This window comes from Rhinopithecus bieti, unplaced genomic scaffold (genome assembly GCF_001698545.2).
Source record: "Rhinopithecus bieti isolate Rb0 unplaced genomic scaffold, ASM169854v2 scaffold_22165, whole genome shotgun sequence".
Classification (NCBI taxonomy): Eukaryota; Metazoa; Chordata; class Mammalia; order Primates; family Cercopithecidae; genus Rhinopithecus; species Rhinopithecus bieti.
Genome location: NW_016810977.1, coordinates 1,790,657 through 1,817,483, shown reverse-complemented (window position 1 = coordinate 1,817,483; position 26,827 = coordinate 1,790,657). Strand labels below are relative to the sequence as shown.

General features: G+C 44.0%; 1 protein-coding gene across 3 annotated transcripts in view; it reads right to left on the bottom strand.

The window, feature by feature from the left end:
• Positions 1-26,827, bottom strand: part of TRIO (trio Rho guanine nucleotide exchange factor) — a 379,704-nt gene that overhangs the window by 141,363 nt on the left and 211,514 nt on the right. For all 3 annotated transcript variants that reach the window (XM_017893310.1, XM_017893311.1, XM_017893312.1), the window contains exons 12-19: positions 17,206-17,375; positions 16,032-16,206; positions 11,802-11,997; positions 10,900-11,066; positions 8,739-8,858; positions 6,812-7,003; positions 6,190-6,339; positions 1,366-1,480 (exon numbers count right to left, since the gene is read on the bottom strand). In XM_017893310.1, coding sequence (XP_017748799.1) covers positions 1,366-1,480; positions 6,190-6,339; positions 6,812-7,003; positions 8,739-8,858; positions 10,900-11,066; positions 11,802-11,997; positions 16,032-16,206; positions 17,206-17,375 — 1,285 coding nt within the window. The remainder of the gene's footprint in view (positions 1-1,365; positions 1,481-6,189; positions 6,340-6,811; positions 7,004-8,738; positions 8,859-10,899; positions 11,067-11,801; positions 11,998-16,031; positions 16,207-17,205; positions 17,376-26,827) is intronic.

Here is a 26,827-nt window from a genome sequence, read left to right as displayed (position 1 = left end):
GGGGGGCGGGCGGGGAGGCGTCTTCTGACCACGTGGTCTGAGATTTGTTCTTGCCTGTGCCTTGGGGTTATACTGTCTTTTCTGCCACCATTACTCTTACAGGAACTTAGTGCACTGACTCAAGCATAAATAAACCTTTCACCCCCAAGTAGGCTCTGAGGGAAACAGAACACTTCCGTTTTAATTCTTCACAGCATCCAACATTAGGATATACAACAGCAAAGGCATAATGAAGATCTAATGAGGAAATAAATGAAACATAGTCTCCCTCTCACACACAAACGTGTGTCAAACTAGTGCAACCGAGAAAGGACCACAATATCTTCAATCAGAAAAGACAGGACACAACCAACAAATAAAAGCAATATTGAGAGATGGATGAAAGGACATTATTTTTATAGGAAATGAACCAAGTAAACCAATTATCAATGCAAACAACTTGCTGGCCCAGAAGACCTACTCATGCAGAAAAACGGTTGCTTTTGTGAGTTGCACATTTTCCAGAAGAAAACTCCATCAATAAAATGTTTTACTGATAGAACTTAGAGAATTATATAGTAGTGTAACAAAATTATTTTGTGACAACTAATAGATGAATCAGATGAGTAGACAGTAGAATGTAATGTAGAAAGTTTTTGTCTATCATATTGTTTTGAAAAGTGCGAGATGAATCATTTGCTAACTGATTATCACAATTTTTTTCCTATAAAACTCAACTTAGGCTGTGTAGCCCTGGTCAAAGTTACTTGCTCTGTGCCTTAGTTTCTTTATCCATTTTCCTTCCACATCAATCCTATTACAATTTAGTATACATTTTCCCAGACCTTTTTCTAAGCACTTACACACACACACACACACACACACAAACATGGTTTCATAGGTTTTTATACTCAAATGACATAACCTACATATTATTATTTTTCAATTTGTTTTTATTAACTATGCCTTAGGTATACAAATTGATAATACTTTATAGTGATAAAATTGGGATGTATTTTCTCAATCTGAGCTTTTAAAAATACTTTGCTTATAGGTAACCCTGGTTTTCCTTTCCCCCTATTTATTTTTCACTTACTTTAACAAAATAGCCAATGGCAGTAAATAGCATCCTGATTTTGCATTTTCTCCCTGTTTATATTCTTCAATTTATTCAATAAATTATCAACCTATTCAATATAATATCAGCCTATACATTTGTTTAATCTTTCATTATTAAACTAAGATCATTAGTAAGGACTTCATTAACATGAAACGGACATTTAAAATGAAACTGAGGTTGAGAGTTCAGAACACATTGTGCAGGCTCCTTCCGTCTCTTGCCAGGCATGCACTGGGCCGCCCCTGGGGATTCCCAGCTCTACTCACTTTTCACTTGCTGTTCAGGAGCTTTGATGTGCGTCACCATTCCTGGCATGTTCACACTGTTCCTATGCAGGTATTTCAGGAAGACATCTGCATTCCTCCGAGCAAGGGTGCAAGCCTAAAAAACAATGGAGAGCAATGTGTTGCTAATTTGACTTCTACAAACGTGTATTTGGAGTACACATCACTGGGCTCTAATGTACGTCTTTACCTACAACATTTATATGGCCACTTTCTGATTTAGAAAATGCATAGGATAAAACCTAATTCAATTTAAAAAAATCTCTCTTTCCTGAAGCGCTCTGATGACACCTGCTGCTACATTCTGCCCTATAGAGAGGCCCATGGGGCAGGAAACAGAGGGCAGCCCCTGCTTTATGGTCACAGAGGAAGGGAAGCCCTGTCTCTGCCCAGCCTGGAGAGGTTTGCACACCTGGCCTGTCCCTGGATCACGGCCTGAGACCTTGAGCTGCAGAACTCCGCTGGGCTGTGCCTGGATTTCTATATAGGGTAGACAGTAAACACTTTCAGTTTTGGGGGTGGTCATACAGTCTGTTTCTCCATCACAACTACTCAAACCAACAACCAATGAAAGAAGCCACAGGTGACAGGTAAACTATGTCGAGGTGGCCCAACTTAGCTCTCAGTTCATAGTTTGCCAACCCTGGTTGGAGCTTTGTTATGTGATGTCATTGTGGTAACTGACAGTATGTGTTTATGTTTATGCAGCCAGATAAACCAAACCAGTTTCATTCATGTATTTTAAAATAAGCGTTTTATATAAAAGAATACAAATATAAAATCAAAGAAGGAAAAAACCCTTTAATTATATTTGAATTGGAAACATCTTGCACATTTCCTGTCTTGGGTCTGGAATTAATCTTTTCTTCAAGGAGCTCTATCTCCTTCTAGTGGTAAACGGTATTTAGAGCCCACAGTCTAGTCATCTGGAATGATCAGGGCTTTTGGGTTGGTCACTGTTTCCAGACCTTTTCAGTAGACGGAGCGAGGCTATATCTTTTTTTCAATTAAGAGAAAAACACATCATGAGTTTCTACTGATCCATGTGAAATTTCAAGTTGTCTGATATGGTCTGGCTCCGTGTTCCCACCCAAATGTCATCTTGAATTGTAATCCGAATTGTAATCTACACATTAGGGGAGAAACCTCGTGGGAGGTGACTGAATCACGGGGTGGTCCCCCATGCTGTTCTCACGCAGCGAGTGAGCTCTCACAAGATGTGATGGTTTTGTGAGGGACTTTTCCCTGCTTCGCCCTGTACTTCTCTCATTCTTCTCCTTCCTGCACCATGTGAAGAAGGACGTGTTTGCTTCCCCTTCTGCAGTGACAGTTAAGTTTTCTGAGGCTTCCCCTGTCCTGTGGAATTGTGAGTCAACTAAACCTCTTTCTTTTATAAATTACCCATTCTCAGGTATTTCTTCATAGCAGCATGAGAATGGACTAATACACTGTCAAAACCAAACAAGGAAGATGCTGAGGACTACGAAGGTGATGGCTAAGGACAGCTAAGCAACCTGCCTTGAAAGGGCTCCTATGGATAGGACAAGCGGCATGTTAAAAGATAAATGACAGAGACTGCTTTGAAACACACCAAATATATTTAAATCCATGATGATACTAAAAAAAAGTCATATGTAGAAGTTACTATAGCAACAATTCATTATCCTGAAAATGGCAAATAAAAAGGATCAAGCAAGCATTTACTCTGCCTTTTCTGGACAAACTCTATTTTAGAATAACCAAATAGCTGAGAGGGATTAATTCTAGATAATCGAGGCCAAAGGAAATGACAGAATTAGAGTATCACCATTTTGCAATTCCTAAAAACCAGTTACCACCACTGGGTACTAACCCCATTAGCTGAAAGGTGGAAGGGAAGTACAGAGGGGTGAATTGCACTCACCATACTTGAACTACTGATCAATCTTCTTACCAAATAACAGAGACAGAGAACTAGACATGATGTGTCTCCTGAGCAACCCCATAGGAAGCACAAGCACCACTGGCAAAGTTTTCCAAGCTCGCTCGTGCTCTCTCACTCTCTCTCACCCCGCCCTGCCACTCCACCCCCACCACCTTTCAAACCAGCTCTGATCAAGGCTCACAACCTAACAAAAATCTAGAAATTGTGGATGGTGTTAAATGACTCCACAGGATGTAATTACCAATCTGGAATGGGGGAAATGCCACAATCTGAGGAACCTATTTCTTCAATTAATAAATAGTAATGAAAGGAGGGAGTATTGTTTAGATTAAAAGTGATTCCAAAGACATACCCAACCAAATCCATATGTGGACCCTGTTTGAATCTTAATTAAAACCATGTATAAAAAGATATTTGTAGGCCAGGTGTGCGGGCTCATGCCTGTAATACCAACACTTTGGGAGGCCAAGGTGGGAGAATCACTTGAGCCCAGGAGTTTGAGACTAGCCTGGGCAACATAAGAAGACCCTGTCACTATAAAAAAATACAAAAATTAGCCAGGTGTGGTGGCAAGTGCCTGTAGTCTGGCTCCTTGGGGGCGGAGCTGGGACGATCGCTTAAGCCCAGGAGCCTAAGGCTGTAGTGAACTATGATCACACCAGTGCACTCCAGCTTGGGTGACAAAGGAAGACTCTGTCTCAAAAAAAAAAAAAGACATTTACAGAACAATCAGAAAAAAAATTTTTTTACAATGCTGGATTTTAGATAATATTAAAGAATTACTATTAATTTTTAAGATAAGATAATGGTATTTTATTTGTATTTCTGAAAGGAAGAATTTACTGTTTAAATTCACAAATAAAATGATAAATCTAGAATTTTAAATAATCCACTGAAGGTGGATATAGGCCCATATATTGGTAATCAGTGAAGATGGGTGAGTAAAATAGGGGGAGAATCCATTCTCTCTACTTGTGTATGTATCTTCAAATTTCCACAATAAAAAGGTACTTAAATATCCTGTACACAAACACCACAAAATCCAAGTTGAACAAGGGAATCCAAAAAGGCTTGTGATTACAGATGCTCCTTAACTTACCCTGATAAACCCATTGTTAAGTTAAAATATTGCAAGTCAAAATGAACTGATTGCACCTAATCTACTTAACATCCCAGTTTTACTTAGCCTAGTTACCTTAAATGTGCTCGGTTTAAGCCTATAGTTACCCTGGGCTGCAGCTGGGCAAAACCATCTAAAACAAAACCTATTTTATAATCCCATGTTGACGATCTCATGTAATTTATTGAATGCTGCACTGAAAGTGAAAATCAATGGTTGTTTAGCATTTCACGTGCAGGTTCTACTGAATGCACAGCGCACTGGCACCAACAAGTCAAAAAATCACAAGTCAAACCACTGTAACTTGAGGACTGCCTATATTTTTGTTTCGTGATTTTACCTAAATAGCTATCTTAATTATATGAACTAAGTGGTATTCATTTTTCTTTCATACTAAATGGATCCTGGACAAAGAGGGAAGAATTCTAATGATTCCACCTGGAAATCCTAATAGTGATCAGCATTTAGTAAACTTAAGCAGCAGGGACATGTTGGGGGTAGGGGCTTTAAAAAGGTGTTGACATAGTTATAATGACTGACTGTGGAAACTGTGACAGTTTTCTCACCCCGGGAGCTTGCTTAAAAAGAAAACCACTGTGGTGGGAGCACAAATTACCAGATATAATTTCCAAAGAGTTACAATTTATCCTCACAGACTGAACAATAACTCTGTCCGTCAGATGATGGACTTCAGAAAAAAACACAAAAAGTATTAAGTGTAAAAGGAAAGTGGTCAGAGAGGTGAGAACGCTGAAGCAATGAGGAGGTAAGGAGGAAAAGTGACCACCACCCCTACTTTTAATGAATCTGGGTGGTGATAACAAGCAGAGCCTCAGAATTTCTGTAAGAGCCCAAGTATGCAACATGGAACATTCAGCACCAAATGTTGCTCAATGTTTCAATTACTTTGAAAAATTTAACTCTTCCAAAGCACATCTGTGACCATGTATGACTAAATGTGACATACATAAAAATATGACAGAGCACTGTAGGCCCAACTACTAGGGAGGCTGAAGTGGGAGGACAGCTTAAGCCCAGGAAGTTCAAGGCTTCAGAGAGTCGTGATTGCACCACTGCACTCCAGCCTGGGTGACAGAGTGAGACCCTTTTCCTGAACTAAAACAAAAAAAAGAAAAGCAGTCTTGAAAATTCCTCATTTAAAGCTTTTCAGAGAGAAAACTCCCAGCCTGGTCTGCATGTGACACACCTCTCTTGTCGGAAGCATTTTCTGAGTAGGTATCAGTGACTGCCACCCCAAGCCGTGTGGCGTTTGCACCGTGTCTCCTCCATGCCATGCTTACACATCTTCTGAGATGCAATCTTTGTTCCCTCTGAAGGGAATGAAGAGGCTGAGTTTCCAAAGGAAGATTATTTTAAGCTATATTTGTATTGTTTTTCACCAAATCAATCAACCAATCAATCGCTCTGTCTCCAGAATCACTAGGTATTGTGACTTCCAACCAATCCTTATTCATACAGATTTTCAGCTATTTCCCTGCGAAAACTAGAAAGACAGGGCAATCGCATATGAAAAAGACGTTAAGGTTTTCTTTATTCAGCTGACTTCTCACCGATGCGATACTGCCCTTGTTACATTCCACAGCAGGCAAGAGCTGTGGGGCATGCTCCCTTAGGAAGCGATGACTGTGCCATGCGCACCTGGCAGGCAGGAAGCCTCTGCTGGGTGCACTGTCCGCAGCGCTGCCCCTACCTTCAGGCAGGAAGCCTCTGATGGGTGCACTGTCCGCAGCGCTGCCCCTACCTTCAGGAACGCCTCCTTCTGCTCCAGGTGCTTGCTGATCATCGGTGTCACGTGGTCTGTCTCGGAGTTTGGGCCCAGCTTATCCGCCCCGCCACACCAGTCTTCTTCTCTCTTGTACTCCTGTTCCAGGCTCTCGAGGACGCTGCAGACCTGTAAGCAGGAAAAGTTCGAGGCTCAGACTTGGCATCTGCCATTGCCGACTGGTATCTCTGGAAAGCCCTTTCAATCGGGCTCTGGGGATGAAGATGCTGTCAGGAAGATCACATAAGAAGGAGCCATGGGCTCTATCTGGCTGGAGAACAACTACAGGGTCAAATGCAGGCAGACCTTTCAGAGCAAAAACAAAACCAAAGCAAATATCCTGTCTCTCTCTGATGTGCTTCAAGTCATATGTTTAAATGACAAGAAGAGAGGTGTCTTCTCAGCTACTTTCTAGCTGATTCTTCTTTGACATCTAAGGTATACAGGAATAATTTTAACTCCAGAATGCCCTTTCCCTGCTTGACTTGCAACTGATTGGTTCAATAATGACTGACATGTCAACAATGATTAAGTTGTCCCAATAAATTAAGCTCAAAATAAAGTATCAGTGGAGAGTTCAAGAGAGGGAATCTCTCCCGACCTGCTCTGAGGTTTTGTAGAAAGCTACAGAGGCGTTGACGAGCTTGAGGCGATCTTCCATCTTGAGCATGAGCTGCTGCCAGTGAGATGCCACCTTCTCGGCGCAGTCCCGGATCATGTCCATATCGTAGTGGTTGGCCTGTAGCATGGCTTCTGCCTTCTGCTGCACCTGTAGCGCACTCTGATGTGTTTTCTAGAGACAGACAAGAAAAGGGAAGCCTTATTTGTCAGAGTGTCCCCACTGACTACAAAGCAACCAGGATGGCTACAGTTACTCTGTTCTTCATGATTTTGTGGAAATACCTTCAGTTAATACTCACTAGGACGCTTCTAAAAGCACAACAGACAGTTTAGGAAAAAAGGTTTTATGCCCAGGAACAACTAGGGCTATGTTTAAATTAGCTAAATGAAGGATGAAATTCATCAGGACCTCCCAGAATGGGTCTCAGTTGTAGGGTTCTTAGTCTGAAAAATAGCAGGAAAAACCCTTAACAGCCAAAGAAGCAGTTGAACTGTTTCAAGTTTATTATTCCTATTGATCCTTCTCATAATAGCTGCTGGAAGCAAATGAACAAGTAGAGAAAAGGTGGCCAGAGTGAACGCCTTTTATTTTCACTTGCAACTTAAACTTTGGATTCCAGTGAAAAGTTTTCAAGAACTACTGATTTTAAAAGGAAAGGAAAAACAAATAAAAAGCTAAGAATGAAACAACTGTGTTCTCTGGAGGTCCATGCCATCTGATAAATCTATGCAAATAGCATGGCAAATGCAGTAAGATTTTGCTCATCTGTCCTCGCTAGAAGAGCCAGGACGGGCTGAGAAGTCAGCTTCTCTCCGGTGAGGCCGTAGAGCCAAGGGAGGGGGTGGTCAGGGAGAGCACAGGTCTCTGAGGATACAAGATTTTTTTTAAACAATAGCAAAACCTTTCTTTTCACCTGAAAAAGTACAAATGATCCCATAAAACACTATATACAATATATTCTAATCCTTTACCCAGACACAGTGATTTATTACTTGCAATTTAATTACTAGAAATCCCTTGGCACAGTATACAGATGCCCAGAGTTTGCACCTCAGGAAGAGGTGTTAATGCATGTCCAATGGCATCAAGCAGTTGGCAATAAATTAATCTAGGGAATAAATTAGTGGCAACTTCTATAGCTTTCTTCTCTGGCTGACAACGTGAGCAGAGGAGGGGAGATAACATTTCTGTAATCGAATGTTCTTTTTCCTTTGACATTACCTCACCACTTCCAATCAGAACCATTACCCATGTGCCCTACCCATACCAAAAAAATAAAAATCATTAGTCCACATGCTGACAGTGAACTGGATGAGGCCTGGAATTAGCCTGAGTCATTTTGCTACAGTTCTGGCATACAGACCCTTGTCAAGGTGAACATGGCTGCTTTTATAAAGCAGGAATCTGAGGAGTTCTGCTGTCGGCATCGTTTACTGACTGATAGTGAATTCATGATATACACCTGGTCTTGGTGAACTCTCTGCTTGGTTGAGGTTGGTAACATAGGAGAAACATACTTATGAGACCAGAAAGATACTACAAAACCTCAGCTGAGACTGCAATGTGGGCTCCTTTGTTCTGAGCTGTTCCAGATCAGAGAAAGTGCATCTTGCCAGGACCCCTACAATAGGAGAACAACAGGAACCCCCTGGTTTCTGAGACCGTTGGGATCCTTGCAGTGAGGCTGCCTGTCTGGGATGCAAATCCTCACCTCACTGTGGCGCCACACTGTTTCCCTCTCCTGAAATCAACTGCAGACTTAGAAGCACTGTCAGTTTGGGTCCTCTGAGTTGTCTTTACCAATCCAGCCCCGTGTGGCTCCCATGGTCAGTGCCATGTGGGGGATTCAGGATGTTTGTCCTGAGGAATGAAAGAGCTAAAGCACAGACAGGCCCAGCGCCCTTACCTCAATGGCATGCTGGAACTGCTCGTGCTCTCGTTGGAGCTGCTCTGCCTCTTGTAACGAGCTGGCTGTGATAAGTCCGGCATTTAACATGGACTCTCCGTTGCGGATCCAACCCAGCACCTGAAACATTACACAGGGTAACTCCAAGCAGCGGACTTTCCAGAGAATCCTGTGGACCATCAGGGGTGAGATATGAGCGTGCAAGGTGGTCCAGTTGCTCTTGGCAGGTACAAGGCACTGATGGCTTCATCATCCTCCTGGCAACAGCCTGATGTTCTTCCATGGTACCTGATTGCAAATGCTGCATCTTTTTAATTAGTTCTGTTATTTTTAGTAGCAAATGGGAAATGAAAAGGTGGAGGGTCCAGTGGATTGTTGCTACTAGTCCACAAGTCAGAACAGATTAAGGGCTACATTTTAGAAAACCTACTGACACCAAGAATTCCTTGATAATCAAGAAAAGCGTTTTTCATTCTCTTTCAGCATTTTAGGACTGAAAATTGGCAACTGCTTGAAAAGTGGGAACTAATTTATTTCATGCACTAATGTTCCAATTTAATTGCAGTGTTGAACGGCATAATAAAAAAGGTATGAATAACACTGTGCTACAATGATCAGGTTCAAACCATGAGCTTCTCAACTGCACGCACACTCAGAGGAAGTAAATTCTGACAGTGGAAACCACAGATTGTGGGAGGTCTTCTGGATAGCTGGGTGTGGAAGAGACCTCAAGTAACCTATATAATACCTATTGCCCTCTCGTTTACTTAGCACAGAAGTACTTCTATTGTCTAAGCCCTCTCCCAAAGTTGGGGCTTTACTTAGAAAAACTTCAACTAAGTAAAACCCCAACATTTGAGAAGTGGGCTCTAAACACATAAACCACGATTCTGTCGGCTGGCGGTTCTTCTAAGTAACCACGCCCCCGCCACTTTCGGAAGAGGGCTTAACCTAACAACCAACTTCTCAGCTCCTATTACACCTTGGCTACAGTAATGTACAAGTCTAGCCAATGAAAGCAAAGCAGGAATCTCTGGGGAAGTTTGTGAAAATATTTCTTTTCTGACAGAGGGGCTACCTCTTTCTCATTATGTGTTCCCCTTGCTGGTAATTTGGGATATGGAGGTGATGGCTGGAGCTACAACAACCACTTGGCAACCAGAAGGGAAAGGCCGCCCATCACCAAGATCTCAGCCTAATGTACCACGGGAGCACTAAATGCAGACCAGCTATCTTCTATATCCTGACTTGTCACATGGGGAAAACACCTTTCCAAAGCCACTATTTTTTAGTCTCTGTTATAGGCAAAGGCAAATCCTAAGGGATACATTTATTTATTCCGTTATTTCTTAAATAAATTGGTTTGTGTTTTTGCAAGAAGGAGCACTTTGTTAGCAGGTCACAACACTTGTTTATATGTAAAAATACCCACGCTACAGATGGCATGTGGGAGACCAAAAGGTGCTCTTTTCAACAGTTCTGACTGAAGAGTCTACCTGCTCCAGTGTGAGTGTCACCTACTTCCGCACCACCTCCTGCTCATGGTCCAGAGGCATCTTAAGTCCCCTCCAACCAAACTCACTTTCTGTTTGCTTTCTCTGCATCTTTCAGGGCACCATAAACTTTTCTCTCCCTCCATCAAGCCAGTTAATAAAATGTCATATCCACGCATAGAATCCCACTGGTACTGAGCCAAAAGCAATCCCTTCCCCATGTTCTATTTTCACTTTGTCATGCCATCAGGATGTGGTATTATGGTATCCTGATAACACAAGAAACGAGCCAGGCATATGGAGTCTGAGAAAAAATCCAGATCCTAATAGTACTGGGCAGAAAAAGTCATGTAAGAGGCAATATGCTCAGGGTTTCAAGCAAGAGACAGACAATCAATATTGAAAGAAACCAAGGGCTGTTACCTTCTAGTGCTGCCCGTGCTGGGTGAACAGCCAGCCAGTCATCCTGGCCACTGGCTCCCTTTTCACACATTAGGGAAGGCTGTAATGGCGGGTGTGTGTATGTGCGCATTATCTTATATATCAAGACAGCTGTGTTCTGAGTGGGCACAATCCTCCCCAGTGCTACAGGTCAGAATTTCCAGGAAGTCGATGCGATATCAAACGTCTGAAGCGCAGCCTCCCCAAGCATCCAGTCGCTTGCTCACCTGTTTCACTTCTGCCTGCAGGTGGCGAAGCTGCACGCACTGCTCCAGGTGTTTCCGATGCTGCTCTGCGGCTAAATCCAATTCCTGCTGCTTTTCATGAAGAAACTCCAGCAGGTCCTGGACCCGAGTTGCCATATCTACATCTCTATCGCAAAGCAGCTCCACGCCTGTGGACATTAAAGGGAGACCCTAGAATTCAGCTAGCACTTCAACCTGCTGTTCTCAGAGGCGGATGGCACAAAATCTGCTTTTGTGAATGATCTGCCCAGCTAGGGGCCAAGCCACTATGCTAAAGGGCAAGTTCAAGGAGGGCAATGTGTGTCAAAGCATGTACAGGCAATCAATCCACGTCCACATCCCATCCATTTCTACTCCCACAATGATAACTAGGAAAGTGTAGCATCTTTACAAATGAGTGAATTTCAGGGTTTTTTGTTGTTATTCTCATTACATGCAGTTTCTTCTTTAGTAAGTATTTAATTTGTGTGAAATGAATAATGCAATATGCAGGTTGTTGTTAAGTTTCTAATACAATTCTGAACCTATAGTGACATCTGCTGGTAAAATATAAACTAAGAAAATAAAGAATGTGAAAATGTTTTCCTGGGATTATAGTTCATTTATATTATAGTTCATTCACAGAGATACGATATGTCATTGTGTAAAATTAAAATTTATGATACTTAAAATAGTATGTGAGAATATCATGGGTGAGTACTCTAACGATGTTAGAATGTGACTGTATTACATAAAAATGCAAAACATTCGTTTAAAGAACAGGTATCTAGAATACCTATATCGTAGGAACTCACAAAATGTGCAGTCATCCCACTGAAATAAACTGAATTGCCATGAGGACATGAAGAAATCACAATGGACACATATGGAACGAGCCCTCTTACCAGAGGCCTGGACCTCATTGACATACTGCAGAAGATCTTGCCCTTGGTGGATGACGTCAAAAGTCAAGTTGTTCATGGTCAAGGCTTTGTCTGCATGGTGCTGGAGGCGCTGCTCTGCGATCGTGAGATCTTCGGTGTCGAAGTCATTCATTTGCTGAGAAAGCTCATCATTCCAAGACTCGAGGTCTGAGATAATCTGAAAGAGGAAGGTATTTAAGATCAAGACAAAAAATAAATACACGCAGCCACCTCTCACTCTGTACCAAGTAAGGAAGGAAGAGATGTCTCGCTGTCAAAGAACAGAGACGTCAAACACTTAAGATGCATGACTTTGGGGGTGTACAGATCACACCTCAATAAAGCTGTTTAAACAAACTAAACATAAATAAATAAATAAATAAATAAATGGACACAGAAGCCAGATGAAGGGGTTCCCACTGGTCAAAGATACCAAAAGAGAAGATAAATAAATTACCGAAACTACGTAAAATATATTGTATATACAAAAATCCATTAATATTCTTATGGTGTTCAAAAATAATGAGAAGCTAAAAGTCAAAAAAAAAAAAAAAAAAAAAGAAAGAAAGTAAAGAAAAAGTATTTGGTGTCTACTAGAAGTAGATAGTAAATTGGCTGGGGGTGGTGGCTCATGCCTAGAATCCCAGCACTTTGGAAGGCCAAGGTGGGAGGATCACTTGAGGTCAGGAGTTCAAGAACAGCTTGGCCAACATGGCAAAACCCCATCTCTACCAAAAAATACAAAAATTAGCTGGACGTGGTGGCATGCGCCTGTAGTCCCAGCTACTCGGGAGGCTGACATAGGAGGATCGTTTGAACCTGGGAGGCGGAGGTTGCAGTGAGCTGAGATGGCACCATTACACTCCAGCATGGGCAACAGAGTAAAACCCTCTCTCAAAAAAAAAAAAGAAAAAAAAAAGTAGATAGAAAACCAATCATTATCCTAAATATTAGCACTTAACTAAAAGATAAAAGAACATTTTATAATGAAGAATTCCTCTTTATAGATGAACCTAGTTATTAAATGCAGAAAGAATAATAAAATTGCAAAATTGTTTTCACATTCTCATAAGCAATGATCATCAGCACATAGTGAACTACTGTGAGAAAAAGGCTGAGGGGATTTAACCACAGAAGGCTCAGCATGATGGTGCCTGAACCGGCCTCAGGGTCCCCAGGGAAGTGGGATTAGACAGGCCCAGCCTTCGCATGGGGAACTACGATGCACCACCTCGGAAAGACTCTTGCACAACAACAGAACCAGAATCAGGTCTTTGCATCTAACTTCTAAGTTTAGAGGAAACACCAGGGAAACTAAAAGTTACACAACCTAAAATAATACAAGTGAACAAACACTGAATGTGGGATCTGGTTCCTTTGACAACCGATCTAGTTATTTTAGCAAATGATGGCATAAAAAAAAGGGAGGAGGACAAAGGAGAGACAATTCTAGATTAAGAAACTGACCATTAAACACAAGAGCCAACCTCACATGCCTCCTAACTGAGGCACCCACGTCAATCTGAACATGCTGTGAGTCAATGACAATAAGAAATGACTGTTAAATTGGGGAGATGTTTAGTTGATTGTGGGGATGTAAGAAAATGGCCTCATCTTTTAGAAAAGCCATTAGAAGTGAAAGAATAAGCTGGCAATGATTTTCTCTAAAACACTATAGCACAGCAATAACCAAAGAAGGTTAACCAGGCTGGTAAAATCATGCTGAATTTGTGGGACAGGCACACGGTAGTTCCATTGTACTGCCCTCTGTACTTCTGTATAGCTTTGAAGACATTCATTCATTCATTCATTCATTCATTCATTCATTCATTCGAGATGGAGTTTCACTCTTGTCACCAAGGCTGGAATGCAATGGAGCAATCTCCCCTCACTGCAACCTCCGCCTCTGGGGTTCAAGCAATTCTCCTGTCTCAGTCTCCGGAGTAGCTAAGATTACATGCCCCTGCCACCAAGCCTGACTAATTTTTGTATTTTTAGTAGAGACGAGGTTTCACTATGTTGACCAGGCTGGTCTCGAACTCCTAACCTCAGGTGATCCGCCCGCCTCGGCCTCCCAAAGTGCTAGGATTACAGGCGTGAGCCACCACGTACGGTCATAATAAACTTTAAAACATAACTCCATACTCCTGTGGGCCATCAGATGTGGCATCTTCCTGGATAAGAGAGGAAACCTGGCCAAAGCCGAAACTGCTCAGATTTTCATTTTTCAGGATTAAAGAGAACAGAGCTTCTCAGGCTGTGATCTTCTAACAGCTTCTGAACCATATCTGAAGCTGGCCTGAGACTGGGCTGCAGGTACAGCTTCCTCTATTCAGGATGCACTCCCCCAGGCTCTGAAACGCTGGCTCTATCTAGGACACTTGTAATTTTGTGGCTTCGCTGGGGGGAAAATGTATGTTTTTGTTTCCTGATCTGGTTCAATGAAACTGGAAGTACTTTCATATACTTACAATAAATACAATTTTTTTAATATTAAAATTTTTTTTCTCTTTAAAATAGTATTAAGATAAATGAATCAATTTTTTTTTTTCAAGTATCAAAATGTCCTGGAAGAAAAACTGCAACTAATGCTTCTGGTTGGTTTGTGTTTCCTAGTTGAAAATATTCAATATGCAGCTAAGTTTTACAAAAGTGAGTCCTTTGAAGTCAGAGAGGGGAGTGGGCCTGGCTGGTCTCCCATTTAGTCTGTGCTGCTACCTTGGGGAGGCCATGGCAGGCCCTCACTGGGCAGAGGCCAGCGTGCTGGTGCCTCTTCTCTGCATAGCTCCATGTGGATCTAAAGGTCAAGACTCCGAGAGCACCTGAGTAGATTTCACCAAGCCACGTGTTTAGGGTTTGACTCCTTTCTTGTTATTCGCTAATGACGAGACTGAGCAGAGCCAAAAAGGTCTGTTGTTGTTAATGAAAACAGTGCTGGAGATTTAGACAAGTGGCCAAGCAAAGGCATCCAAGAGAGTCCTGCACAGGGCTGATTTGGCCCTCGCACCACAAACCAAAACCACTCCCCAGGGCAGGCCTATAGACAGGCCCAGGGGAAGCCACACGGCCCACTATGGGCAGAAGGTCCTTCCTGTGCCGAGGTGACTGAGGGCAGGCTACGCACAGCCCTGCCATCCCCAGCCCGAGTGGCAAGGACTGCTGATGAGTTCGAAACCAGAGACAAGAAATAAATATTAAGAGGGTGTGCTCTGCAGGTGTCTGTCAGCAGTCACAGAGGAACCACAGGGCAGCCCAGAGGTATGTGGAGGAGGCCTTTGGACCGTCACAGTCACCAGCTGTACAGAGTGGCCAGACTCCAGGAGGGCAGGCTCACCCGCGGAGGGGAGCTTTGGCTCCTTTCGTCAGGTTCCCAGGTAAATTCGCACTCATGGGACTGGACTGACTTCTGCTCGCACGGTGTCAAAAAAGAGAGCTCCTCCTAAGCACAGAACCCAGAACCACTCTCTTTTTGTTGAAGAAAGATAAAAGACACCTGTAATTTCTTTCTCCTGTCCACATATAAGGTGCAGAAGTCCATGTTTAGGTAAGAACTATGGATAATCTAAGAACATCTCTTTGGGGGGAAACTGGGTTTTCTATTATCTAAAATGCTATGACCACAAGTCAGGATTATTCCCACTCTGGGAGAGAGAAGGGCAAGAGAGAGAAAGACGGAAAGAGAAACGGAGGAAGCAAGGAAGAGAGAAGGTAGGAGAGAGAGAAGGTGGGGAGAGAGAGAAAAGGGGAGGGTGAGGACAGGAGGAGGGGAGGATGAGAAGACAACAGGGAGGAAGAGAGGGGGGGCTGCTGCCTGAGGCTGATGACTGTGCCTAAGCTGAGGACAAGGGAGTGCTGTGTGCGACCCAATCAAGGTTTAAACACCCCAAGACTGAGAGAAAGCTGTGCTGGCTTCCTTCGGTTCTGCTCAGCGCTTGCTGTGCTCTGCTCCTGCCACGGGAGCTGCCTGCTCTACTGTTTCCAACATTAGGGCCCAGGGTTGAGCATCCCCTGGCCTCCTAGGGATGATCCAATTCCAGCCTCCAGGAACCCTCTCTCCCTCCCGGACTCCTCCTGGTGCAGAGGGTGGGGGTGTGGGTGAGGACACAGGACCTGAGCGGGGCAGAGACAAGAGGGCACTGGTGCTGTGGAGGAAGCCAAGGGCTCCCACAGGCAGGCAGGCAGGCAGGCAGGCGCCGGCCACGGGACACTCACGTCGATGGCGTCCCTCTCGAAGATCCGCAGCTGCAGGAAGAGCTCCAGCTTGATCTTGCGCTCCTGGAAGAGCTCCTCCATCTGCGACTGTGCCTCGTCCAGCTGCTGCAGCACCGTCTCAATGTGGTTGATGGAGCTGTTGTGGGGGGTCTTGTTACTGGAGATGGCAGAGTCCCTGCAAGAGCGCACAGAGGAACAGGAATTGGATGAGAAAGTCACACATTGTTAGATACCAGATCCGGCCACGCAAATCTTCAGGGGAAGAAAGCTGGCAGGAAGCTGCACTGCTTGTCTCAGAAAATGGAACGGGCGGGCTGCTCCCCTGTAAAACAATATTAGGCTTCCTCCTCGGAGCAATCCTGCTGAATCTGAGGATACACTGAAGAACTTCTCTGGCATTTTCTGAAATCACTCTGTAAGAAGGCTACTAATTATAGAAAATCACTTTAGAGTTGTATTTTTAGCCACTTTTCTTGTTAAGTAAAAAACGGATGATACCTGGTTAGCATAAACGACAGAATCATATTGGACATGAGAGGTTAACCTTTAATGCAATCAATTAAGCCTTTATTAAGTAACTGCCTGCTGTCTCTCCCAGCAAAAGTGAACGTCATGCAAAGTTATCAGTCAATGACTTGAGAAACTGTCCTGAGTGATACAGTAGGGGGTTAAATGGTCCCCCTGACCCAATAAAAAAAATCTGCTTCCAGAGGAAACAAAACCAACCCTGGCTCTGCCTCCATATCCTGCTTTGAAGAGCACTTGGGGGTGGGTGTCTGCCCCTTGCAGGCCTGGCTGAATCTGGACGTTGGGAGGTGAATACTGCTGTCCTCTAGACCAGCCTGAGGGCGCAGTCCTCGAAGGCTCACATTAATCTCGTTTATAAAGAAGTGTCAATAATTACTAGTTGGATGCTAAGAGAAAATATTAAAATTAAATTATGTGGCTTATTAGTCAACGTTATAACGAAAACTATTATGAAGTTAAACTGTAAGGAAGGAGGGGAAAAGAAAAGAGAGAAGAGCCATTTCTCTCCTTTGCCTTCACGACGCTACTTGCTCTGCACTGAGCTGGACAGAGAATCAGAGCAGACTGCTCACAAGAGTAAAAGGGGAAGGGGAGTCACAGGCAGGGTTTCAGAATCTGTTTGGACCAGGAGAGGGGTGAGGCCCACCTGAGCTGCTGGATGAGGTCCTCCCCTTCCTTGATCACGTTGACCGTCACCTGCAGGGTGGTCTGCTGCTGCTGGCCGAAGCGCTTGATGAGGTCCTGCACGGCCTCCACCGACTCAGCATACACGTCGTCCAGCAGCTCCTTCTGCAGCTCCTCCAGCCACGTCCACAGCTGGGGAAGGGGAGAGGTGGGTGAGGCCGGCCGGCCTGGCTGCACCACCAGGTGGGCCGCCCGGTGTCCAAGTGGCCCCAGTGGAGACGGTATATGACTTGCCCTGGGAGGGGACTGGTGACAGACCGCTCCCAGAGGGAAGGAAGGAAGGACAGGAGGGAGGGGCATCCAGTCCCACTGCCAGCGGAACACATGCACAACAAAAGCAGCATGCCACCGCCGCAGGGAGGAAAATAAACAGGCGGGCAGCACTGTCACAAAGAGAAAAAGGAAAGGGAAGGGAAACTGCTCTTTCCCATATCTCCTGAGGCTCAATGCAGAGTGCGGTGGAAATAAGAAAAGATTCTCAGTCCACAGAAACATCTGCTGACATAAGACACCTTCTCTGACATGTCTCATGCTCTTACTTAGCAGGTGGACACTTTTATTTCAACTTTTCATTATTAAACCACTGATTTCCCCCGGAAGCACACAGAAGGAAGTGCACAATGTGGTGAAAGCAATTCACCACCGAGCCTGGCCCGGGACCAGGGTGTGGAGCTAGGGAGGTGACGGCACCAGCCCAGGCCCCACAGTCAGGCTGCCAACAGTTCGGGCCTTTGACGGAAAGAGTGTGCATGCCGAAAAGACGCAGACACCTCCACTGCCACCACCATCAAACAGGCTGCTGGAGACCTAGATGAGCAAAGGCACCCTGGAACGACAGTGGCAAGAACAACTTCGGGCCTGGTGGGAGCTGGGGAGCAGAGCCTACTTCCTGCAAGTTCATTAACTCCTGCAGATCTCTGGGGTACTATTCATGGAACCGAAAAAGACAATTAATTACACTAAGCAGGCCCTGGTGGCTTGGCAGTGGTTTGTATGTGGAGAAAATGCTTTCAGCCTCCTCAGGGACTAAGAGTCAGCTCACACATCTTCTGCATGCCTAGTGAGAACAGCCGGCTCAGCTGGCGAGACAGGGCAAGTCGGGACCTCCCGCTTGACACCCTGTCCAACGCCTGCTTCCTCAAGGCTCTTAAGTCAAAACTGTACGTGCAGAAAGAAACTGTGTGCATGTGGTCTTCTGTTTCCAAGCCAAGCTTTTTACAAAACAGTTTTACTGAGGTCTAACTGATGTACTATAAGCTGCACAAATGTAAAGTGTCCAATGTGAGTTCTGACATTTGTCTACGCCCAGTTCACCGTGAGCCTCTCCCTCATCCCAGAGCTGGCTGATGTCCTCTGTCCTGCTCCCTCCCTGGCACTCACCTGTTCTCAGCTGCTAGAGATTACCTTGCATTTTCTAAAACAATTTCTAGAACTGGATGGGACAGTATGTACTCTTTTTTTTTTTTTTTCTGTCCAGCTTCTTTCATTCAGCATAATTACCCTGAGATTTATCCACACTACTGTGTGTATCAAGGGTTCATTCCTTTTCGCTGTCGAATAGCAGTCCCTGTATGTATGAAACCACAGTTTATCCCTTCATCTGCTGGTGGACATCTGGGTTATTTCCAGTTTGGAGCCACTACAAATAAAGCTGCTATAAACATTTGGGCACAGTCTCTGTATGAACTTACGATTTCCTTTCTTTTAGATAAATATCTAGGTGTAAAATAGCTGGATCATATGGTAGGTGCATGCTTAACTTCCTAACAAACTGTTAAGTTTTTCCAAAGTGGTGTATCATTTTTACCTTCCCACCAGCAGTGTATGAGAGTTTCAATCCCTCCACTTCCTCACCAATAACTGATATGGTCATTCTTTCTAACTTAAGCCATTCTAAATGAGTGTTATATCTCACTATGGTTTCAATTTGCAATTCCCTAATTATTAATGATGGCAAATCCAATCTAAGCTTTTAAGTGTTCTTTTGCTATCAAACATATCTTTAAAAACACACTATTACCAGATGACTTAGTTTTTCTGAAATATGCATAGAGAAACTGACTTCCATTTGTAACAAAGAAAATCTCAGTATCAATTCCGTACTACAATTTGCTCCCTGAGCAATATTTACATACATAAAATATACTTTTATTGTTATTTGCAAGTCAATACATTCAAAATACAGCAGGCCAATTTTAAAATAAGAAAAGTGCTGACAAAGAAGTTATTTTTCAGTCCTGTTACTCAGTGTCCTAAGAATTAATTTTACTGAAAATATTAAAGTAAATAAAACATTTGTTAACTTTTCTCATATTATCCACCTATTTTTTGTGTCTAAGTTATCAAATTTCATACAGTTCAAGAATTTAATCAATGGGGTTTTAGAGATAGGCCAGTTCAAAATTTTCATTCTCTAGATTAAGGAAGAGAAGTCCCAGGTGATGAAGTGATATGCCCAAAAGCTAGTATCAGAAAGAATACTTCGCCACAGTTGGCATCAATATTTAATTCCACATGAAAACGCCACTCATCAACTCGCCAAATATGAACTGATGCCCTGCACCATCTATAAAGGGTCTATAATCAATAAGACGCTTTCTTGTTCTTTTGTTTCCCTCTAAATTCTCATGAACATGGCAGCTGCATTTATAAATAGGAAAGATCACAGCATGAAGGACTCTTCCAATTTGCACTAACATTTCCCATGAAAAACATTCTAAATTGCTAAGTCACAGAGTATAGTAGTAACAGTATTATAAGACTTAGAGTACGGCGATCTGGATTTAGGAAATGCTTTACAAAGCATTAGCTGTGTGACCTAAGAGATCACTTACTTTCTCAAGAGACTCGGTTTGCTTAAACCGGGATCCTAGGAATGCTAATGCCACCTCAGGGCGTCGCTACGAGAAGCAGATGAAAGAGGACACATTGGAGGGCTTCACGTCAACAGCAATGCTCTGGACAGAATTATTACCCTGGTTATAAGGATGGACTTAAATTAACTGAACAGGCAAGATTTGCTCAAAGAAACCAAGTATGTGCCAACGTGGCTGCACTGAGCTATAACTAACCAATTACCAGAAGAAGGCTGTAATGTTTCACTAAAGAGTCAAAATATTTAATCAAAAACATCCATGACATTATCCAATCCATGGACATTTCTACTTAAGATGGTAACCTGCTTTCCACATGCAGGTGGTGGGGTGGGGCGGGCAACTGGCCACACACAGAAGGTGCCCACTCACTCCCAAGGCAAACCCTTTGAGTCGCATGCAGCCACTGCAGCCTCCCACCCTCCGATTCCTCTCCTCAGATGGACACTGATGAAAACACGGTGCTGCGCAACTGCGTTGATTCTGCTCACAAAGAAAATAAACCATTGATTTCACTCCTTTCTCTCAAAAATCTCAAGTGTATCTTCCGCCTGAATAAACTGCTTCACTGAAGCTGCCCCCACCTTGTCACTATCCAGTGGGACCCAGGAAATGGAGTACTCCTGGGTCCCCTGCCGGTGATAACTATAGTACTAATTAATGGACAAAAAATGGAGAACACTTAAGGAAGCAACAGGGGACTCTGCAGAGTCAACTTATTATTCTGTCCCACTGCTGAGATGCTAGCAACAGTGCTGCCTCTGCACTTCATGTTCAAACTGGGAGCAGAAGTGAATGGTTTAAGCAAATGTACATCTGAAAAAGGTCCTCAGAAAACAGGTGACAGTCTACAATCCTGCAGCCCATTGCTCTTCTCTCACTCCAATCAAATTGGAAGAAATGTAGCTGAAAATAAAGGTAAAGGAGCCAATTCTGACCCAAATATTAAACCTGCAGCGCAGCAGGAGGGCGTCTGGCTCACTTGGTGACAAGTTGCCCTTCTGGGCACTGAGAAACCAGGTCCCCTGCTGGCAGGAGCCAATGGTGGCCTGTGGCTGTAGCTGCACTCTCCTTTAGCTAGGTTCTTATGCCGCTAATAGAAATTGGTATCTCTTCTTTTAAATCTGTTGAGAAAACAAAAACACTTTTAAAAAAAGCCTACTAGAAAAACAGCAAAATCGGCAAAACAGAACAAAATTACTTAAGGCAGCAGTAGAGAATTTGCATATTCTGAACAGGACCCATCTTGTAGCAAGGCCCTGAAATACAGGTGTCCCAACCACCCTCCCAGCCCTGCTCAGACAGGAGGGGTCAGGCCCCCAGCACCGCTGGGCCCTCTCCCTGAAGCCCTGCCAGCCAGGGCTCGGGGACGTCTGGGCCCTGAACTGGGAGATCAGCAGCCTGTCCCGACTCATTGTGAGGCCTCACTCAAGGACCCAACTTGTGGTACAGGAAGGGGGGCAGGCTGCCCATTTGGGTGGGGACCTCTGCAAAATTCCTCTTCTCCAGCAAATACTACCAAAACTACCATTTAAGATACAAAAGCATTTTACCAAGTCTCATTTTTATACTCTGGTGAAGAGAAGATGAGAAATGACCCGGAACTGGCTGCATGCACAATGCATAGCTGTGCTTCTATACAACTCCACTGCAACAGCCTGAGAGTGACTATGAGTGCTTCTTCCATAAACGATCACTCAAATCAAACACTTCTCCTAAGAGGTAACAGACAATAATGACTAAGAGTGCAGGCTGTGAAGCCAGATTGCTTGGGTTCGAGTACTGACTTAACACTTCCTAGGGTGTAACTTTTGACAAGTTACCTGGATCCAGCTGTTTTCTCATCTATAAAATGGGCATGGTAATAATGCCTGCTTCAGAAAGTTGCTTGGGGCTGGGTGTGGTGGCTCACGCCTATATTTCTCAGCACTCAGAGATCGAGGCAGGCAGATCACCTGAGGTCAGGAGTTTGAGAACAGCCTGGCCAACATAGTGAAACCCTGTCTCTACTAAAGATACAAAAAAATAGCTGGGCGTGGTGGCATACGCGTGTAGTTTCCGTTACTCGGGAGGCTGAGGCAGGAGAATCACTTTAATTGGGAGGCAGAGGGTGTAGTGAACTGAGATCATGTCACTGCACTCCAGCCTGGATGACTCCGTCTCAAAAAAAAGAAATAAAAGTTGCTTGGAGGTTTCAATGAGAAGACAATGTAGAGTGACGAAATAAGTAAATGCTAGTCACTGTTACTGTTTTGTTCTAAGAAAACTCTTTTCATAATAAGAAAAATCACAGTTTTAAAATCTTTAGATATTTTTCAAAACACATTTGGGTTCCTACCAATTGTTCAAAATATGTCACTTGGTCTAGTAAACTTAACATCATCGCACATTTATATCTTTTTACTCCTAAAAATAGTACAGTATGAGGAAAACGTGCTAGAATTAGTCTGTTAGAGTCTATAGAAATCACTTCCTCTCAATTCTAGGGGAAGTGCCATGAATCTTTAGGGGTCAAACGTTTTCCCTTCCACCTGGTAGTTAAAAAAAAAAAAACACACACACAACTAGTGTATGCCCCGCAACATCCTGGATATTTTACCGCACACTGGATGTGCTCACCCTCCCGCTGGCCGATGAAACCAGTGAAGAGCCACAGGTACCGAGGAGACCACGAAGGAACTGATCCTGGGACCATGACATTAAAAAAGGACAAACTAAATGAGGCAGAAGGAGCAAGGCCACATTTTAACCATTTAAAATACTTGCCCCTTTGGAATTTTTCTATCTGGTCCTACAGGAAATATTCTCATTCAATTTGGAGAAAAAAGTCTTAGATAAAGGTCACTTCTAATATCAACTGGGGTGAATGGGCGCATATCATAATGAAACACCATTCAAGGAAAGTCTGTTTTAAGTTTTAAAATGGTGTATATGATGCCTAAAATATCCTTGAATAAAGAAATGAGAAAAACCCTCTAGGATGCCTATAAAATTCTTACCATAAACTTACTAAGAGAAAAAAATTATACTTCTGGGCATGCTGCAAATTTATAATAAAAAGATAAATCTTTGCCCAGCAGCAGGAGAGTTGTGTCCTATGGAAGTTCACAGCAGTCTGGATTCTACTGAGAAACACGAGCAGGTCTGGCAGCAGCAGGGTTAGGCAAGGCTGCCCCCTGGAGGTCATCAGAGCTACTGCTGGCCATCTCTAGCCCAGGGGATCTGTAGGCCAGAGTGCTGGGTGGAAGAGGACCTGAACTCAGTCCACAAGTGGGCTGCAGGTGTGTACAGGACCTGGCTCATGGACCAGGATCCACACAGAAGGATGACTAGGAAGGGACGTAGAGTTCTGTGGTGAAAACCCGAGTGATTAAGATGTGGGAAGCCTCCCACAGGCCTCTATGGGCCCCACAGCTCTGCTGGAAGAAATTCCCTGAAAAGCTAGCTTTGAGATGAAAAGGCCCCCTCCTCACTACCTGGAAAGGGAGACCCTGCCGCAAAGGGCTCCGAGAGGACCTGGCTGGGGTGGAGGACCCTGGGAAAGGACCAAGACTCCAGTTAAGTGGAAACTAGGATCAGGGCCCTAAGCTGGGAATTGTTGCAGCTGCAATCCTTCTGTGCTCCCCAGTGGGGTACGAGCTGATGCAGTTTGAACCCAGGCTATAATCAGTGTCTGTCTGGAGGTGGGCTATGGAAGGAGGGGCCCAACACATCTGCTGGGGTCCTTATCCCATGCGTGGTCTTGGGAAATTCTTGGAGCACCTATCTTCAGTTTTCTCCCATATGAAATGAAATCATTATACTACATACATCTTCTCTAACTGGAAAGCTAGAGTGAAAATCCACATGTGAAGTATTCAACTTCAGCAAGCACTTGGTGAACAGAAGCTGCTGCCATTGGTATCTGTTTCCCTACTCTTGTTTTTGACAAAGACAATCATCTGGGTACTTGCGGTAATGGGCGAGCCACAGGGCCAGCAGGGGAAGTAGGAAAGCCACAGCTTCCCAGAGCTGCTGCAAGGCAGAAGCAGAAGTAGGAGTTTCAATGGCAACTTGCAGGAGGAATCTCAGAGTACAATCACTATGCACATAAAATGTGATTCAGTTTCAGGTATAAAAACCAGGGAGAAAAACGGAACTGTCTCAACCATGTGCCGCATGTTCCTCTCTCTGAAATGACGAACTGTACTGTGGGTCCACAGGCCTGAGGCTTGATTAAGGAAGAGTATGAGTTTGGGAAGCACCTTTTCATTCTTCGGTAGGTAGAATAAAACATCCCTTAATACAAGGGTCACCAAAGCGTGGGCTGCAGACAAGTATTGGTCCGTGGCTTGTTAGCAGCCGGGCTGCACAGTGGGAGGTGAGCAGCAGGTGAGTGGGCATTAACACCCGAGTTCAGCCTCCTGTCAGATCAGCAGTGGCATTAGATTCTCACAGGAGTGCGAACCCTACTGTGAACTGTGCATGTGAGGGATCCAGGTTGTGTGCTCCTTATGAGATGAGAATCTAAGTAATGCCTGATGATCTGAGGCAGATCAGTTTCACCCTAAAACCGTCCCTGCCCCCACCACCACCGCTGGTGTGTGGAAAAATCGTCTTCCACAAAACCGGTCCCTGGGGACAGCTGCCTTAATATGATCAAAGAAAATTTATCAAGGATGTATGGGGTGGAGGTGGGGAGGAACAGAGAACAAATCAAAGTTAGCATCATGAAGTAATTATCCATGCAAATGCATTACATGTAAGAAAGGAGGAAAAAGCAGAAGAAACACAGGGGCATATTCAGGGTAGCTATGCACATTAAGATGGGACAGTGCATGGACATTCCAGCACCAGAGGGTGGACGCCCTGCAGAGGCGCGAGACTGAGTACAGGTGAGGCACAGGGGATGTGGTGATGACACCCAAGTAGGACAGAAGACGGACGTGACTGACCTGGGGCCAAAGCTCACAGAGGAAACAACATGGACTTAAACTAACCAAATGGTTTCAAGTCTAAAAGAAGAATTTGACTTTGGGAATTTTTTATTTTCCTTCCATTGCCCAACATCCCCACAAGATAAGACACTCTCTTCAGCAAAAGTTGTTATCCAGGGGTGTCAAGCTTGGGAAATGCTGCTCCCCTATCCTCAGGTCACCTGGAGAGCAGCCACAGTCTCTCACTGCAGCTGGCCAAAGCGTAATTCCTCCTTGCCGTGAAAAGTCTTCAAGGACCTGCAGACAGTGTCCATGCTCCCGCAGCCTGCCTGCCTTCCTCGGGGTGACATTTCATTTCTTGAACTCTGCGGGTATAGCATGACCTGGAGCTCCTTTGACACCAGCTCACTCCCCCCCAACATTCTCTCCTTTCAAAGTATACTGTGCAGTCATAAAAAAGAAGGATAGCATGTCCTTTGCCACAACAGAGACAGAGCTGGAGGCCGTTATCCTTAGCAAACTAATGCACGAACAGAAAACCAACTACACATGTTCTTACTTACAAGTGGGAGCTAAATAATGAGAATACATGGACACAGAGAGAAACAACAGACACTAGGACCTACTTGAAGGTAGAGGCTGGGAGGAGGAAAAGGATCAGAAAAAATACCTATTGGGTGCTATGCTTAGTACCTTGGTGAAGAAATAATCTGTACACCAACCCCCTGTGACATGAGTTTATCTCTATAACCTGCACATGTGCCCCTGAACCTAAAATAAAAGTTAAAAATCAACATTTTTTTAAAAGATGAATTTTGGTTTATATTAAATGGAGAAAGATAAAAGTTCAACTCCTATGTTGAAAGCAAAAGATGGAAAACAGGACTGGCTTCTTCAAAGGCTCATCTTGTAGAACTGCCTCTTGGAAACTTCCCGGTAATGTACTAAAGACAGCAGTCGCCACGACTCTCAATTCCGAAGGGAAGAGCACAGCTTAACCTTGGCCGCTTCCGTGGGATTCCCAAAGGTTTAATGAAATGACTCCTCTAAAAGAGTCTGAAAGTAAAAGTCTTTAACATTTAAAAAAAGGAGCAAGGAAACGGATGTGGAATAATGGGGTAAAACACACACATGCTCATATGCGTGCACACACACACGCAGGAAAAACACACACGCCCATGTGCGTGCACACACATATACACACAGGAAAAACACACGCTCATGTGCGTGTACACACAAACACGCAGGAAAACATACATGCTCATGTGCATGCACACACACACAGGAAAAACACATGCTCATGTGCATACACACATATACACACAGGAAAAACATATGCTCACGTGCATACACACAAACGCAGGAAAACACACATGCTCATACGGATACAAACATGCAGGAAAAACATACATGCTCACGTGCATGTACACACATATACACACAGGAAAAACACACCTGCTCACATGTGTACACACACAAAGATGCAGGAAAAACACACATGCTCATGTGTGTACACACACATAGACACACAGGAAAAATATGTCCATGTGCGTGCACACACACGCAGGAAAAACATGCTCATGTGCGTGCACACACATATACACACAGGAAAAACATGCTCACGTGAGTGCACACAGATAAACATGCAGGAAAAACATGCTCATGTGCATACACACAAACACGCAGGAAAAACAGGCTCATGTGCATGTCTGTGTACACACATGCAGAAAAAACACATGCTCACATACGTGCACAGACATATACATGCAGGAAAAACAGGCTCACGTACGTGTGT